Here is a 13,852-nt window from a genome sequence, read left to right as displayed (position 1 = left end):
CACCACACCCCACCCCACCCAACACCACACCCCAACCCACCCCACCCCCAAAGGCCTACATCGACTCGTTGAAGGAGCCCTTCTGCCTGGCGGAGCGCGCCATCCTTTTTGTGGTGGGCTTTGAGTTTGGCATCGGCGACCCGTACCCCCATGTCGCCAAGCAGCTGCGGGCGCTGGGGCTGTCAGATGAGGGCGACAGGAGCGCCAAGATCGAGGTGCAGCAGATGGCCTGGAACTTCCTGAGGGACAGGTGGGTGGTGCACAATGTGCACGTGCGCGCGCGCACGTGTGTGCGTGTGTGTGTGTATGTGTATTGCATGTGTTGGCTGGTGTGCATACATGGGCATGTGTGGTTGTATGTGTGTATAAGGGAGAGAGAGAGAGAGAGAGAGAGAGTGTGTGTGTGTGTGTGTGTGTGTGTGCGTGTGTGTGTAGTCACGCGCACGTGAGTGCGCTCGCGTGCGTTAATGTCATGTTCGTGCGTCCGCGCGTGCAGAACTCCTAGTGTGGAAGCAGGTGGGGCGGCACGACCCTGGATGCATGGACGCCGCGTCAGGCGGTGCTATTTGGGGTCGGAGCGGTCAACACCACCAAGGTCCACGGGCTCGGCATGGCCGGTTGCTGTGTGCCCCAACCCAGCAGCCATTTGGCCCGGCATCATGCCTGCATACCTCCCCCCTCTGCCATTGCTTTGCATGTGCACCTGTCTTCCGAGACGCCTCCCCTTCCCCCCCCCCCGGCCCTCCTGCCGCAGCCTCAACACCACGCTGTGCCTGCGCTACCCACCAGAGAAGATTGCCGCCACCGCGGTCTTCCTGTCGTTCCAGGTGAGGGCTGCCCGTGAAGCCCACCTCAAGTTTGAGTTGAGTTCGCCCCTTTTACAGAACGCCCTCGCCGTAGGCCTCTCGGCTTGCTGGGATTGTGGCGCCGCGACACGCTCCTGGTGCCAACGACCTCTTGCCTGCTCCGCCCGCGCGCGCGACCAGGTGTGCCGCCGGCCGCTGAGCTTGTCGGCGGAGCCGGACCCTTCCGCGGAGGAGGGGGAGGCGGTGGAGGCGCCGAGGACGTTCTGCGACGTGTGCAGCATACTGCCAAAGGAGGTCCTGGGTGAGCGGCGCACCCGCGGGGCCGGCCGGCGGGTGCCGCTTTCAGTCTGCATTGCGTCAACAGCAGGGAGGCGGGCTGGCGCGCAGTGCGTCCTTCGTCCCTGCCGGCAACTGGGCCGCGCGCGACTCCGGTGTCTGTTTGAACCTGACTCACCTTGCTCTGTCGCAGCCCACAATCAGCACCTCATAGCGCCTGACTCCCGGCCGCTATTCACCCGACCTGCAAATATCCCCCCCACACTCGCAGAGATTGGGAACGAGATCACGGCCAACTACATTGCTGCGCTCCGCCACGCGCCCGTGCCCCAGCTGTCGCCGCAGCCGGCCGCGTTGGGGCGCCGGCCTGTGGCGCTGCCCAACATCGAATCCTCTGTTTCTGGAGACAGGTGGATGCTGCAGCACAAGGCAGGCGGCGGCGGCAGCGGCGGGGGCGGCGCGGCGGTGGCGGCGGGCCACCAAAGGGTGGGCGTTGCCAATGGCGGGGCGCCGCCATCTGGGGCGTCCGAAGCCGCGGCGTCGGGCGCGGGCTGGCGCGGCGGCGGCTCGCAGGGCGGGGATGACGGCGGCGCGGCGGTGGCGGGCGGCGGCGCGGCGCGGCGGGCGGACTGCGGTGATCGGGAGCGGCGGTCACGTGACGGGATTGAAGCGCGCGCGGCCTGCGGGCCCAGCAGTTGGCAGCAGCGGGCGCGCGGCGGCAGCAGCGGCAACGGCGGCGCAGGGGGCCAGCTGCCATCTTCTGGGGACGCGCTCGGCACCGGGCGCGATGAGGGGAGTGCGGGCGCCGGCTTGGGGCGCGGAGGCCGCGGTGGCTGGGGGCCTGGCGGGGACAGCAGCCGGGCGGGCAAGCGGCCGTTGGGCGCGGGGGGCTGGGACGAGACGGGACTAGAGCCGGGGGTCAAGGCCCCCAGATCTGAGGGCGAGTGGCATGAGTGAGTCCTGACATGCGGGCTCACGCCATCCCTTGCACCTTTTCGCAGCTTCACCAATTTGCTTGTTTGTGGTTCGAGTGTTTCATTTCTCCTCAAGCACCCACCGCCGTGATGCAAGCGTGCGTGAGGGGTGGCTGCAACAACTGAAATTCGTAGTCAACTGAATCTGACCTTGCTAGGCGTGGCCACCACAGGCTTGCAGGCATACAGCGCTTTTGGCAGTGTACGTGTTCCCCACCACGACAGCAGAAAGGGATCTTGCTCGCCCTGATTTTAGTGCTGTTGGTGTCAAGCAAGCTGGATGACTCAGTAACTCGGCCAGCACGACACGAAAGGCCACTGTCTTATCAAATCCTTACAGGCTCCTTTTCACTCCTTAGCCCCAAGGACAACAGCAGGGAGGCCGCCTCCTTACACACTCCTTGACCCACAGATGAGGTGGACCTTTAAGATCGTCTGAGGTAAACCCTGATCTCTCGGCGCTGCGGCGGCTGCAGACCTGCCAGGCGTGGCGCAGCATCCGGGCCGTGCGCTTGTGTGCGCAGGTTGTATTCTGTCGCGATTGTTGGGTCTGAACATCGGCAGATGGCTACGGTTACAGGTGGGCAGGTGGATGCAGTTGCAAAGCGGAAGCCGCATCACATGGTGGGGCCCTTGGTGTTGACGGCTTGACGCAGCTCTCCTCAACGCCTGATCCCGCTGAAAACACCAGGCAGCCTTGCAGTGGCTGCCGCACAGGTCAACAGGTGACGCACCCAAAAAGGGCCAGCTAACACTGCCAGTATTGCAGGCGTGGGCTATTGCAGGCGTTCGCATTGTATAGGGAGTCTCCGGAGTGGCCAAGGAGGGTCCCCTGTCTTCAATCGAGCAGGCGCAGCGTGCCCAAGTAGCGCTTCAGCGCCTTCTGCAAGTCCTGTCGCTGGAAGTTTGAGGAGAACACCTGCGCCCCCTGGCGCGTCACCCTCATGGTGCAGTAGTGCTGCTCGTCACTGTCGTCGCCGTCGTCGTGTACAAGTACCGGTTGTGGAGGTTGATGCTGACAGCGTTCTTGTCGCACTCCTGCTTAAGCTTCTCGTCGGAGGCATGGACGATCATATTGGCCAGGCCCATCGAACAAACACCCACTGTCAGATCCGGAGTGCCTCCCGGTTTGCTTTGGTTTGTGCCGACATGAGCCCTCACCGCCGCCTGAGGACCACATACACGTACCAGCAAAGCAAATAATTAGATATTTTGTTTCACAGTGCCGCAAGTAGAAAGCTCCAACCCTGCCGGTGCGCCACCCTCACGATCGTTGCGAGCTTGCCGTCCCACCTCGTTGTGGTATGCAACTCACGTATTCACACACTTCTCATGCAGGCACTTCGAAGAGTAGGCCAGAAAGGCGTCTACAGCTCGTCCTTGGCGCCTCCGAGATCAGCATCGGTCTCGGCTCGCCAGGAGCAGCCTTTCGTCTTTGTTCCCCCCCACGCGACATCCCGTATTGCGTGCCACTGTCGCATTCCCTCCCGCCGTGCTGCACGCCATGCTGCGAGCGGGCAGCGGCGGGGACATGCTCCATGGGGCCGGCAGTGCTGGGTTCGCCATACTGCGTTGGCTCTCATGTCTCGTGGCCTGCGCGGGCATGCTGTCCCTGGCCGCCGCACCCGTGGCCACCATCTTTGCTGAGACGGCGGTCCCTGTCATCGAGGTCGGCTGGTGGTGCTGCTGGGCTGCTTCACTTGCTGGGCTGCTTCACTTGGCCTGGCACGTGTGGGTGTCAGGCGCCATGCAGGCCACCTTTGCTGCACTCGTAGCCTTGCTCGGCAGGCTGCACGCGCACCCTCCAGCGGCGCCGGCACTGCCCGCTGGCACTGCTGCTGCCGCCGAGGCGCCTGGCTCTGTTATGCTGCCCGCCGCGACAGCTGCAGGCGTGGCTTCTGCGCCAGTGGCGGCCCCTTCAGGCTGCGACGCAGCTGGCAGCGGCCAGCGGTGCCTGCTCGTGTCGACATCGCTGGCCCCCGCGCCGCCCAGCGCTGGGCCTGCGCACGGCGTCGGCGTCGCCGCCAGCCGATTGGCCCCCCATACTGCAGGCATCGACCTGGGGGTGCTGCAGCAGCTGCTGCACCAGCACCAGCGCGGCGCCCCGGGCGCTGCGCGGTCCACACAGGGCGCGGCCGTGCGCAGCTCGCTCTATGTGTCCTCAAAGAGGCGTGTCTTTGTTGGAGCCAAGGTGTGGGGCTCAGGGGGTTGAGCTGGAGCTGTCAGCGTGCACCGCGAAGCCTGAGTGCTACTACAAGCGCGTGGTCCAGTGCTTGCGTGTGACGGCCGCCTGCCTGCTGTGATAAGTCCTCGGCGGCCTGTGGCTGCCCCCGGGTAAGCGACCCCTGGGGGATGTGCCTGCTTGTGCAGCTGCAAGGTTTGTCCCCAACACTCCTCACACACCTGCGACCTTTTCGGGTGCGCGACCCCAAGCCCCAAGATGCCCAGGCCTACGCCTCGCACCTCTCCAGGGAGATCACCTCCACACTTGGTGCAGCCATGGTGCAGCAGGCGCCCTCTGCCAACACTAGCACCACTGCGGACCCTGCCAGCCCCGCTGCTGCAGCAGAGCCTGCGCCGTCTCATCTGCCCACACTGGTTCACACAGTCATGCTCGAGGGCTGCGTGCAGGTTGCGGCATGGGCCGCCGGCGCACCTTCGCGCCATGCATGCGGCGAGCGCCCAATGTCGTCCGCCGGCACCCCTCCCGGCCCCGAGAGCGCGCAAAGCTTCGAGCAGGGCGTGCTTGAGAGCTTGTTGGCCGGCAGCAGCCTGCTGCGAGCCGCTGGCCCCGCTACGCTGCAGGCCGGCAACACTGTGGCTGTGGTCGGTGCACGCGCGGGCGCGCCCTCCTTCGCGCCTCTCAGCATGCGCTTGGGTTGTGACGGCGTTGCCCGCGAGGAGGGTGGCTGCGCCGACCTCCAGCTGCTGCACGCGTGGCCCGTGTGCCTGCCCATCTCTGCACCAAGCTCCACGTTGTATGGTGGCGGCGCCCCCACGCAGCCCCCCATCTGCGTGGAGGTCTGCTTTGCGCCTGCCAGAGTCGCCGCAGCAGCAGGCGTGAAGTGGCTGGTAGCACATGCGGTGCTGTCTGACGGCTCAAGGGTGCTCCTGGACGAGCCGCTGGTGCTGGATGCTGCATGCCCTGTTGCCAGGTGTGCTGGTTTGGGGTTTGGGGCTGGGCACCGGTGCAGGCTATGTCAACAAGGGTTTGATGCCGTGAAAAATGTGATGGCTCTGGCCTTGGGCCCAATATCGAGCCTCCCCACCCTTTGCTAACAGCAAGCAAGCCCTGCCGTGCGAGTGCACGCAGCCAGCTTTGTCCTTTGCATGTGAACTGTTGTCCCGCTGCTTTGGAGCGGAACGCTCCCGCATCCAAGCCACATTGGCGGCCAACCTTCCACCCACCCACACGGCCGCGTCCACAGCAACGTCTGTCCTGCCGCTCGCCGCCCTCTTCCTCTCAAAGGGTCCAGCTGCCCTGGCATGCCCAGCTGCAGCAGGGCACCTACACGCTCTTCATCCTCTCAGGCACAACCCCAGCCACCGCCGCTGTTGCTCCCAGCGATGCTGTGGATGCCTCGCGGCTGCCGACGCAGCGCCCCAGCTTCTCGGAGTGGCTCCTCGGCCCGCACAGCGACAGCACAGCCTGTGGCCCCCGCATCAGCAATGGCAGCGTTACAGTGGATAGCGCTGGGGACGGAGGGTGCCTGCGCTTTGGCGCTGTGCAACCCTGGTGCAGCGTGCCGAGGTCGTCGCACCACTGCGACCCCTCCGGCACCGACGGGGCCGGCAGGGCTGCGACGCGCCAGCATCAGCAAGAGGGCGGCGCCGCCAGCAGCGCGCAGGACTCGGCTTGGGCGGCCTCTGTTCCGCCAGAGGGCTGCGTGCTAGCGTCGCTGACGCTGCTCGTGCTGCCGGACGCCGCCAAGGACGAGCTGTGCACGCTGCTGGACAGGATGACGGCGGCCGCGCAGGAGACCGGGCAAGAGGAGGCACCAGCATGCTCGTTTGATGGCGCGGGTCCGTCCACGCCACCGCCCCTGCGGCGGCGCTCGCACGGCGCCGTGGGGTCTACCCCTTGTGGTCACGGGTCTATGGTGCCGCAGCCGCTGCTCCCGGAGCCCCGCGCCACAGCATACCACGAGCACTGGCTGCCGCTGCTCGATGACATCAGCTTTGTGGTCGCGCTGGCGGGCTGCGATGCGGCCGCGCTCAAGGGCATCGGCATACGGGCCGCATGCGAGCTGGCAAGCAGCACCATGGTGGGTGGCCTTGCAGTGGTGCTGCGTGGGTGCCTCACCCGCCCCCAACATGCAGAGGTGCGGTTTCAGGGATGGCTTGAGCCACCTGGGTGCTTTGACCCATGAGCAGCCTTCACTTTCACCGTCCCATGCCAGGATCTAAGCCTCCGGACCCCTCTGATTTCGCACCAAAACCCTCCCTTTCTGTGCCACCTGCCAAGCAGGTCCTGCTCGAGTTCCTTGTCACCAACACCTGCTTTGCCACCACCTCAGTCTTGGTCACCGCAGCCGCCGCCGCGGGCCTGCCTGCCAGCTGGCACGGCCAGCAGCTGCTGGCTGCCGACCGGTGTGACGCCGGCGCTGCAGGGGCCCTGGTCCCCGGCGGCCTTGCTGACGTCGTCGCGGCGGAGCTGGCCCGGGCGGGGCAGGAGCACCAGCAACAGGCGCAGCCCCGGCAGTGCGCATTGCGTGCTGCCGAGATGGAGCCCGCGGCCGAGGGCGTGCAAGCAGCCGGCGCCGGCCAGGGCGGCGGCGGGGACGACGGCAGCCGCGGGCTCAGCACGCCGACCGCGCCCATCATGACGGCCGTGCAGGCCCCTGGTGCTCCAAAGCGAGCCCCCGCTGCGCGCGTCCTCATGGGCGGCTTCCGCAACGCCGGCTGGCCTGCAGGTGGCGCCGCACCCACATCTGATGGCGCCTTTCCCCACGGCCTGATAGGGCTGGCCGCAAGCTCAGAGGGCCTGGCCGCTCCGAGTGTCGTGCTGCTGTCCCGCACGTGCGTGCCCCCCGGCTTCAAGGAGTGCGCCTTTGCCTTCCTGGTCAAGGGAGTCTCTGCCGGGCAAGGGTCGGACTGCATCAGCACGCCCCTCCCCGCAGCCGCCAGCTGCCTGCCTGGCTGCCGCGTCGTGCGGCTCGCGGCGCTGGCGGGCAGCGCCCAGCAGGAGGGCGGCGGCGGCGGTTTCTGGGGCAACACGGGAGAGGATGCAGGGTGCGCCATGCTGCGCCGTGCGGCCTCGCGCACCCCGCACGCATCCGCACAGCCGTTTGCTGGTGCGGCGCTGCCGGGCTACCAGGAGATGCGGTGCACGGTTCTGGTCGAACGCGAGGGCTGCGGTGGGGACGGCGCGGAATCTTGGGCGCTGTCTTGGTGAGTTGGGCAAGGGCGCTGCGGGAAGCGCACTGCACAGTGCGCGCTGTGCAAATGTGTTGCACGAGTTTGCTGCGTTGCTGTAGCGCAGCTGTCAACACAGGGCAGGTTGTCCACAACCCTTGTCTTCTCAAGCCGCTTTTCCCGCGCACTTGCCTTTCACACCCACCGCAGGGCGCACATCGCCGCTGGCAGCCCTTCAACCCCGCCCCCGCCTTCGGTTGCCGCGTCATTCGCGGCCATGGCTGACGGCACGGTGCTGTTCAACGAGGTCCGCTGCACGCTGCTTGTGAAAGAGGGGACCATCCAGCTCGCGGGGGCTGCCGCCGCCGCCGCCGGGCCCCCCACCAACAACCCCCAGTGCTCGCAAGGGACGACCTGCGGTGCCGGCCGCGCGCCGCGCGGCAGCGGTCGTCAGGCTGCCCGCCGCCGCTCCTCTGGCCGCGATGCTGCTCGCCGCCGATCCTCCGCTTCCGCCGTGGAGCATACGCGCGACGGGGCCTCCACGTGCGCTGGCCCCCTCCCCTGCCGCCGCCCCGCCGCCCCTTCCTGCGCCGTCGCCGCCGCGACTGTTTGGGGCTGCTGCTCAAGCCCCAGCTGCAGCTGCAGGACGGCCGCCTGCCCGCCTCTGGCAGCGCTGGGGCTGCACGAGCGCCGCGTGTCACTGCTTGTCGCAGCTCCTGCTCTGAGCCTCTCCCCCGACCCGGCGCTGGCGGCGGTGGTGCCGGGCTTTCAGGAGGTGTGGGTGACGCTGCTGGCGCGAGTGTAGATGTCGCCTTTCTGGGTTCAGCACCCCTGGCCCGCTCGGTGCATTTGAAGTGCATGCAGGCCCAAGATGTTCGGCGCTGTTGTCCCCCACCACTCCCTCGCACGCGGCTTGGGAACCGCCCCCTAATGTCACCAGGGCGTCACATGCCCGCAACTCATTTGGCGCATTTGCCGCCGCGGTGAGGAGCGGCGCAGGCTAGGGCGCGCAGTCTGCTGCTGCGCATCCCCGCTTGCTTGCAGTGGCCTTTAGAGTTCAGCAGTTTACAAGACAGTGCGTGCTCCACCAAAAACTTGGAGCGGAACCCTTTTGGCCTTTGCGGCCAGAAACCCTGCTTGCAGGACTTGTGTGTGGCAAGCCCTTTTGCTGGATGCGGAACCGGCTGCCTTGGTGACAAGATTGCTGAAAACACATAATGACGCATGTGCTTGGTATCCTAGCAGGCAACCCTTTTGCCCTTTCCCCACAACCTGTGTACCGCTTGCCCAAAGGCCGAATGTTTGTGCAGCCTCGACCAGAAGGTGTGCAGCGCACATGCCCGTTCTCAAACGTTTGTGTGGCTGTGTGACGTTTGTCCCCCCGGCACCTGATGAATGGCTGAGGGAGGATCTGATGCTTGAGCGCTTCGCATGCACGCCGTCACTCTCCTGAGAGTGATGCATAGACGGGGTTTTGCCCGTGGACCTCATTGCTGTGAGGCGCCCAGTCGAATGAAAGACTGTTCGTGCTTCAGTGTTTTGTGTCACGAATGCCGAATCAAAAAGTGGTAGACACGGCTGATCGCCCATCTCCTCACCATAGCTGGATGTCCCGACCAGCGCCTGCGGCCAACCCATTGTGTGGCCACGGGAATCCCACCCTCACCTCTCCCACCAGCTGATGCATCACCTTTGCTGCGTCACATGCCATGTGCCTGTCTCCTTGTGTGGATATGCATGCAGGGTTTTGCTTATGGACGGCCTTGTGTGTTGAAGGCACCTGGACGCTTGCCCATCTTGCGGCAGCAGTCCGCCTTGACTCTCTCGTCCACGCATGCCTTATATACAAAGTGGTAGAATCTGGCTGTGACAGCTTGAATAGCTTTGACTAGCCTTGCCGGATGTACCGTATGCAAATCGTGCCTCGCTTGCCGGTCGTGCTTGGAAAAAGCCTTCCCCTTTGCTGTGTGCATGGATCCGGGCCGATGCCCCAGCCGTTGCTGCCTCGCTTGATTGCGCAAGGCAGCAAGCTTGTTTGTTTTGAAGCCTTCCTGCCCAGCGTTCGGCTTTCACGCAGTGTTTCATGAATACGTAGAATTTTGTTGGCCAACAGCAGGCGCATTGAGGAAAAGGCACCAGCACGGGCAACAAAAAGTTTTAACACATTCGCCCGCACATACATCCCCCAGCAGGCGTTTGAGAGGCCCCCGTGCACGTGCACGTGCCTGTTGTGGGCACTACTCGTGTGACTGGTACTCGCAGTACTGGTCATATCTTGTGCCCGTCTCGTGGCCGACTGTCATGACGGCAGCTGTGCAGCTTGCCACTATCCACAACAAGTGTCTCCCCGCATACGCCCGAGAGTTGTCACCCCGCTGCGTTTGTAAAGTTGCTTATCTGATCCACCTTCTCATCACAACATCGTGCAAGGGCACCCGCAGAATCTCATGACCAGCTGAGGTGCACGCAAGGGAAGGCGTGCGATTTCCTGCAGCCTTGGGAAGGAATCACTGGACTACGGTGAGTGTCAGACCAGTGCGCCCCGCCCGTGTGCGCATGACTGATGTCTACACAGTTGCTGCACGACCCAAGCGAACATACTTAGCGCATCAAACACACGCAGCGCTCTCTCGAAGTTGATAGCCGCCCGCGGACGCCACTCTGAAGCAGGGCTGACAGCAGCGTGCGGCACTCAGCAACGCACAGATAGTAAACTAGCCGTCGCCACACCAACCTGCCACGGCTGGAACACAGGGTGCGGATGCAACTGGGGTTGATCTACAAGACAGCGGGAGACCCTGCATCGCTGGCTCCCACGTCACCCCACGCGGCATCAGATCACAGTTTGATATGGCCAGTTACCAGCACCTGAGAAGATCAATTCTTACTATAAAAGATGCTTATTGCAGGCAAACGTGCTGGCAACATCAACGCATGCAGCCCGTCCAATCACGATCCTAGCAGCAAACGCTCGGGTGTGCCGATGGCACTATTGGACAACGAGAAACACGGCAGCAAAAAACACAAAAGCAGATCTTAAGATGCAGCGGCAGCGGCGGTAAGTGCTGGGCACCCGCACCACGCCGTGCACGCTGTGCTGCCCGCATCGCCGAGCGCTGCTCAGCAGCCAGCTATGTCACTGACCGCAACCAGCCCGGGTGATCCGCCATACTTGGAAAGGGCAGAACAGCCTGGCGGAGGCAGCAGGGCGGCAGCGGCAGCAACAACAATGGATCCCTTGAGTGCATGCGTTGCGGTCACTGCCAAGCCTGCAGAGGCTGCCGCATTCGCCGAGGCAAAGGACAGGGTTAAGGCTGCTGACGCTGCTTCTACGGCTACATTTGCTGCTGCCCCTGCCACCGCCGCCGCACCTGAAGTTGGGGTGACGGTGCCGCCGCTGACAGATGCTGACCTGGCGGCAGTGTGCACAGCAAGCGACCGGCAGTCCTCATTCCGGCCGAGGGGCTTGTATGCAACCGACATCACTGGGTCAGAGTGGTGCCAGGTGATTTCCAACAAATCTGCATCCCGTTTTTTTGCTGTGTGCGAGCGCCACGGTTCTGGGGGCTCCGCTTGTGACGGCCACGGAATGGCACCCTTGACAACTCCCGCCGAGCACCCTGGTTCGCTCTCTGTGTGCGCCTAAACAGACGGTATCACAACCTCATAACTAACACGCAGATGCAAGTCGCGTTTGCACTGCAGCGGCCCGACACCAAGCGCCGCAGCGCTGCGATGCGCAGCGGCTCGTCGCGGCACAGGTGCATGGTTGCCGCCGAAACAGGCCTCACCCGCAGACATCTTGCCAACTGCCGACCGCTGGAAGCAGCCTGACTGACAAGCTGTCACGCTCACACGCGCAACCTCATTCGCAACCATGCATCACGTGTCCAGGCAGCTGGAGAATGAGATGGGCGTGGAAGAGATAGAGGTCGAAGCTGAGACCGACGAGGATCTGGCGGCGGTCAAACTGGTCAACACGGCAGCGGGCATCACCCAATTGCTGTCTGCGGATTGCGTGACCCGGGAAGTATTTCTCTTCGGCTGGCTGGGAGGAGGGGCGGAACCTGAAGCATACGCGCAGGACCATCGTCATCGTCATCATCAACATCAGCAGCAGCAGCAGCAGCAGCAGCAGCAGCAGCAGCAGCAGCAGCAGCAGCAGCAGCAGCAGCAGCAGCAGCAGCAGGGTCAGCAGCAGGGTCAGCAGCAGCTTCCAGACGTGTTTGTCACTGGAATTGCTGACGAGCTGCGGCTGCAGGCCAGTCGCGTCGACGGCACCTGGCAAGTGGCCGTTGTAGAGCGCAAGACCCGAGCCTCGCGCGGCGCGCCGCGCGCCGAGCAGATCGCGCCCGCGCGGCTGCAGGCCATGCTGTACCTTCAGCTGCTGCGGGGTGTGCGCGCCGCGAGCGCCCCTGGCGCGCTCCACAGGTTTTGCGGGGCGATGGGCGGGCTCGACCCGGGGGCGCGGCTGTCGTCGCGCGTGGCGGCGGAGGCGGCGGCGATGTTCGGCTGCACGCCGGCCGGTGCCAGCGCCGCCGATCCCGGCGGGAGCGGCGGCGTCTGCGGCGACAAGGGGGCTGTCGCGATGACGCTGGCTGATGCGATGGGCCTCGTGCATGCAGCGGCGACGCGTTTGCCGCCCATCAGCGAGCAGCTCGTGGTGATCTGGGAGGTGGGCCAGCCGTGTCTGGCAGCTTGGCGTCCTGGGCTCTGGTTGGGGCTGTTGGGAGAAGAGATGTAAGAAATGAGTCAAAGCTGAATCTGCTAGCCTTGTTGCTGCACACGTGGCATGCATGGACGGCGGACAACACACACACACACACACACACACACACACGCACACACACACACACACCCAGGCCCAAGGTGACGCGTCCCTCATCTGGGAGGACCGATTCCAACACCACCCCCGCTGGCTAGCCAGCCGCCTCGCGGCGCACACGGCCTTCTGGCGGGGCGCCGCGCCGCCCCTCAAGGTGCTACCGGAGCAGGCTGACTACAAGTGTGGGTGGTGCCCCTATCAGGCGCCCTGCGGCGGCCTGGCGTGCGGGCGGCACCAAGAGAGCGAGGAGCTCTTCTGAGCAGGGCCGGCAATCTAGCGAGCCGGCTTTCGGTCGGCTCTGCATCGCCTGTGCTGCGTGTGCTGTCATGTCACACTTGCTGTCGCCGCCTCTGTGCTGTGTCATGCTGCTGCTGGCCCATCGCATGAGGGGCTCAAGTAATCAACTTGCAATTTTACTTATCATCTGCTCGCGACGAAGGGGAGTTGCACAGTTCAATTCACGTGGAGGAATGGGGGCGTGTGCAGCCCGGGCTGTGCTTGCGCCCTGCACCATGCTGAACGTTGCACCCAACAGCCCCTGCGCAAGCCCACCAACAAAGACCGTGGCTCGAGATTGCGGCCTATCCCAGTGAACATGCGCGCATGAGAAAGCAAGTGCTGATAGTGTGTGTGGGGGCCATTGCAGGGGCACGGACTGCTCAGCAACCCGGCCACGCTGCGTGCCAGAAAGAAAATGAGATGCCGCAGGACGCCTGCGCATCTGGGCATGCACAAGCAGAGGTTCGCGTTGGTTTGAAAAATGTGTGAGGGCCCGCATGAGAGACAACATAAGAGCGCAATCACCCAAGTGCCCCTCCGCATGCACACACGGGGGTGGGTGCCACCCTCGGGCACGTGTCCACTGGGTCGGCAGGGGCCACCGGAGGAGGCAAGACATCAACATGCGCCACGAAAGGTGTGTGCGCCGCACCAGCAGCCGTGCAGAACGGATGGGTGCTGCTAACAATGTTGTGCTAAAAGCACGGCTAGCAAGCGGCACCCTTGGCCATTCGAGTCAAGCCAGGGTGGGGCAAGCCCGCCCCGCATGCTTGCCCTGGTTCTGCCGCTGACCGACTCCACCGTCTGTCTGCAGGGCCGCCTGCGGCCCAGCAGTGGCTGCCCTCGACCTGGCCTCGGGCCAGGCACGCGCGCCCCTGCCGCCAACAGCGGGCACCTTGACGACGAGCAACCGCCTGTCCGCGCCGCGAGCGCCCTGGCGCTGAGCCGGCGGGCAGCAGGCCTGCGCCACGGGCCCCCCCTTTCAGCAGTCTTCGGACCCCCATTCGACCGCACACGACGGCGCCCCGCCGCCGCCGAATCGGACAGGAGATCTGCCCAGATCACCAGGGCTTCTTCTCGTAGGCCAGCATGTCGTGCACGCCGCCCTCCGCCTGCGCGGCGGCGCTGCGGCACTCGAGGCGCAGGGCGCCGCTGGTCAGCAGGTGCCTGACGTCGGCCATGTCCTTGGCTCCCAGGTCCTGCGGAGAGGTGCGAGGGCGGGGAGATGCGTGCATGTTTGTGTGCATGCATTCTTGTATGTGCAGCTTTTTGTGTGTGTGTGTGTGTGTGTGTGTGTGTGTGTGTGTGTGTGTGTGTGTGTGTGTGTGTGCGCGCGC

At 64.8% G+C, this 13,852-nt stretch overlaps 3 protein-coding genes across 3 annotated transcripts; all 3 read left to right on the top strand.

Moving 5' to 3' along the window:
* Positions 1 to 224: 224 nt before the first annotated feature.
* MNEG_7994 (hypothetical protein) lies at positions 225 to 2,039 on the top strand (the record flags this gene model as incomplete). Its single annotated transcript, XM_014043535.1, has 4 exons — positions 225 to 250; positions 755 to 827; positions 987 to 1,107; positions 1,354 to 2,039. 4 exons carry the CDS (start codon positions 225 to 227, stop codon positions 2,037 to 2,039), a joined length of 906 nt encoding a protein of 301 aa, XP_013898989.1.
* A 4,114-nt stretch (positions 2,040 to 6,153) lies between these two features.
* Positions 6,154 to 8,216, top strand: MNEG_7993 (hypothetical protein; the record flags this gene model as incomplete). Its single annotated transcript, XM_014043534.1, has 3 exons — positions 6,154 to 6,321; positions 6,525 to 7,447; positions 7,622 to 8,216. The coding sequence occupies 3 exons, from the start codon at positions 6,154 to 6,156 to the stop codon at positions 8,214 to 8,216; spliced, it is 1,686 nt and encodes a 561-aa protein (XP_013898988.1).
* Positions 8,217 to 11,092: 2,876 nt separating this feature from the next.
* Positions 11,093 to 12,495, top strand: MNEG_7992 (hypothetical protein; the record flags this gene model as incomplete). Its single annotated transcript, XM_014043533.1, has 3 exons — positions 11,093 to 11,172; positions 11,306 to 12,086; positions 12,274 to 12,495. The coding sequence occupies 3 exons, from the start codon at positions 11,093 to 11,095 to the stop codon at positions 12,493 to 12,495; spliced, it is 1,083 nt and encodes a 360-aa protein (XP_013898987.1).
* Positions 12,496 to 13,852: the final 1,357 nt, after the last annotated feature.

This window comes from Monoraphidium neglectum (genome assembly GCF_000611645.1).
Source record: "Monoraphidium neglectum strain SAG 48.87 unplaced genomic scaffold scaffold01472, whole genome shotgun sequence".
Taxonomy (NCBI): Eukaryota; Viridiplantae; Chlorophyta; class Chlorophyceae; order Sphaeropleales; family Selenastraceae; genus Monoraphidium; species Monoraphidium neglectum.
The sequence above is the reverse complement of the archived record's forward strand: the minus strand, read 5'-3'. Positions and strand labels throughout refer to the sequence as shown.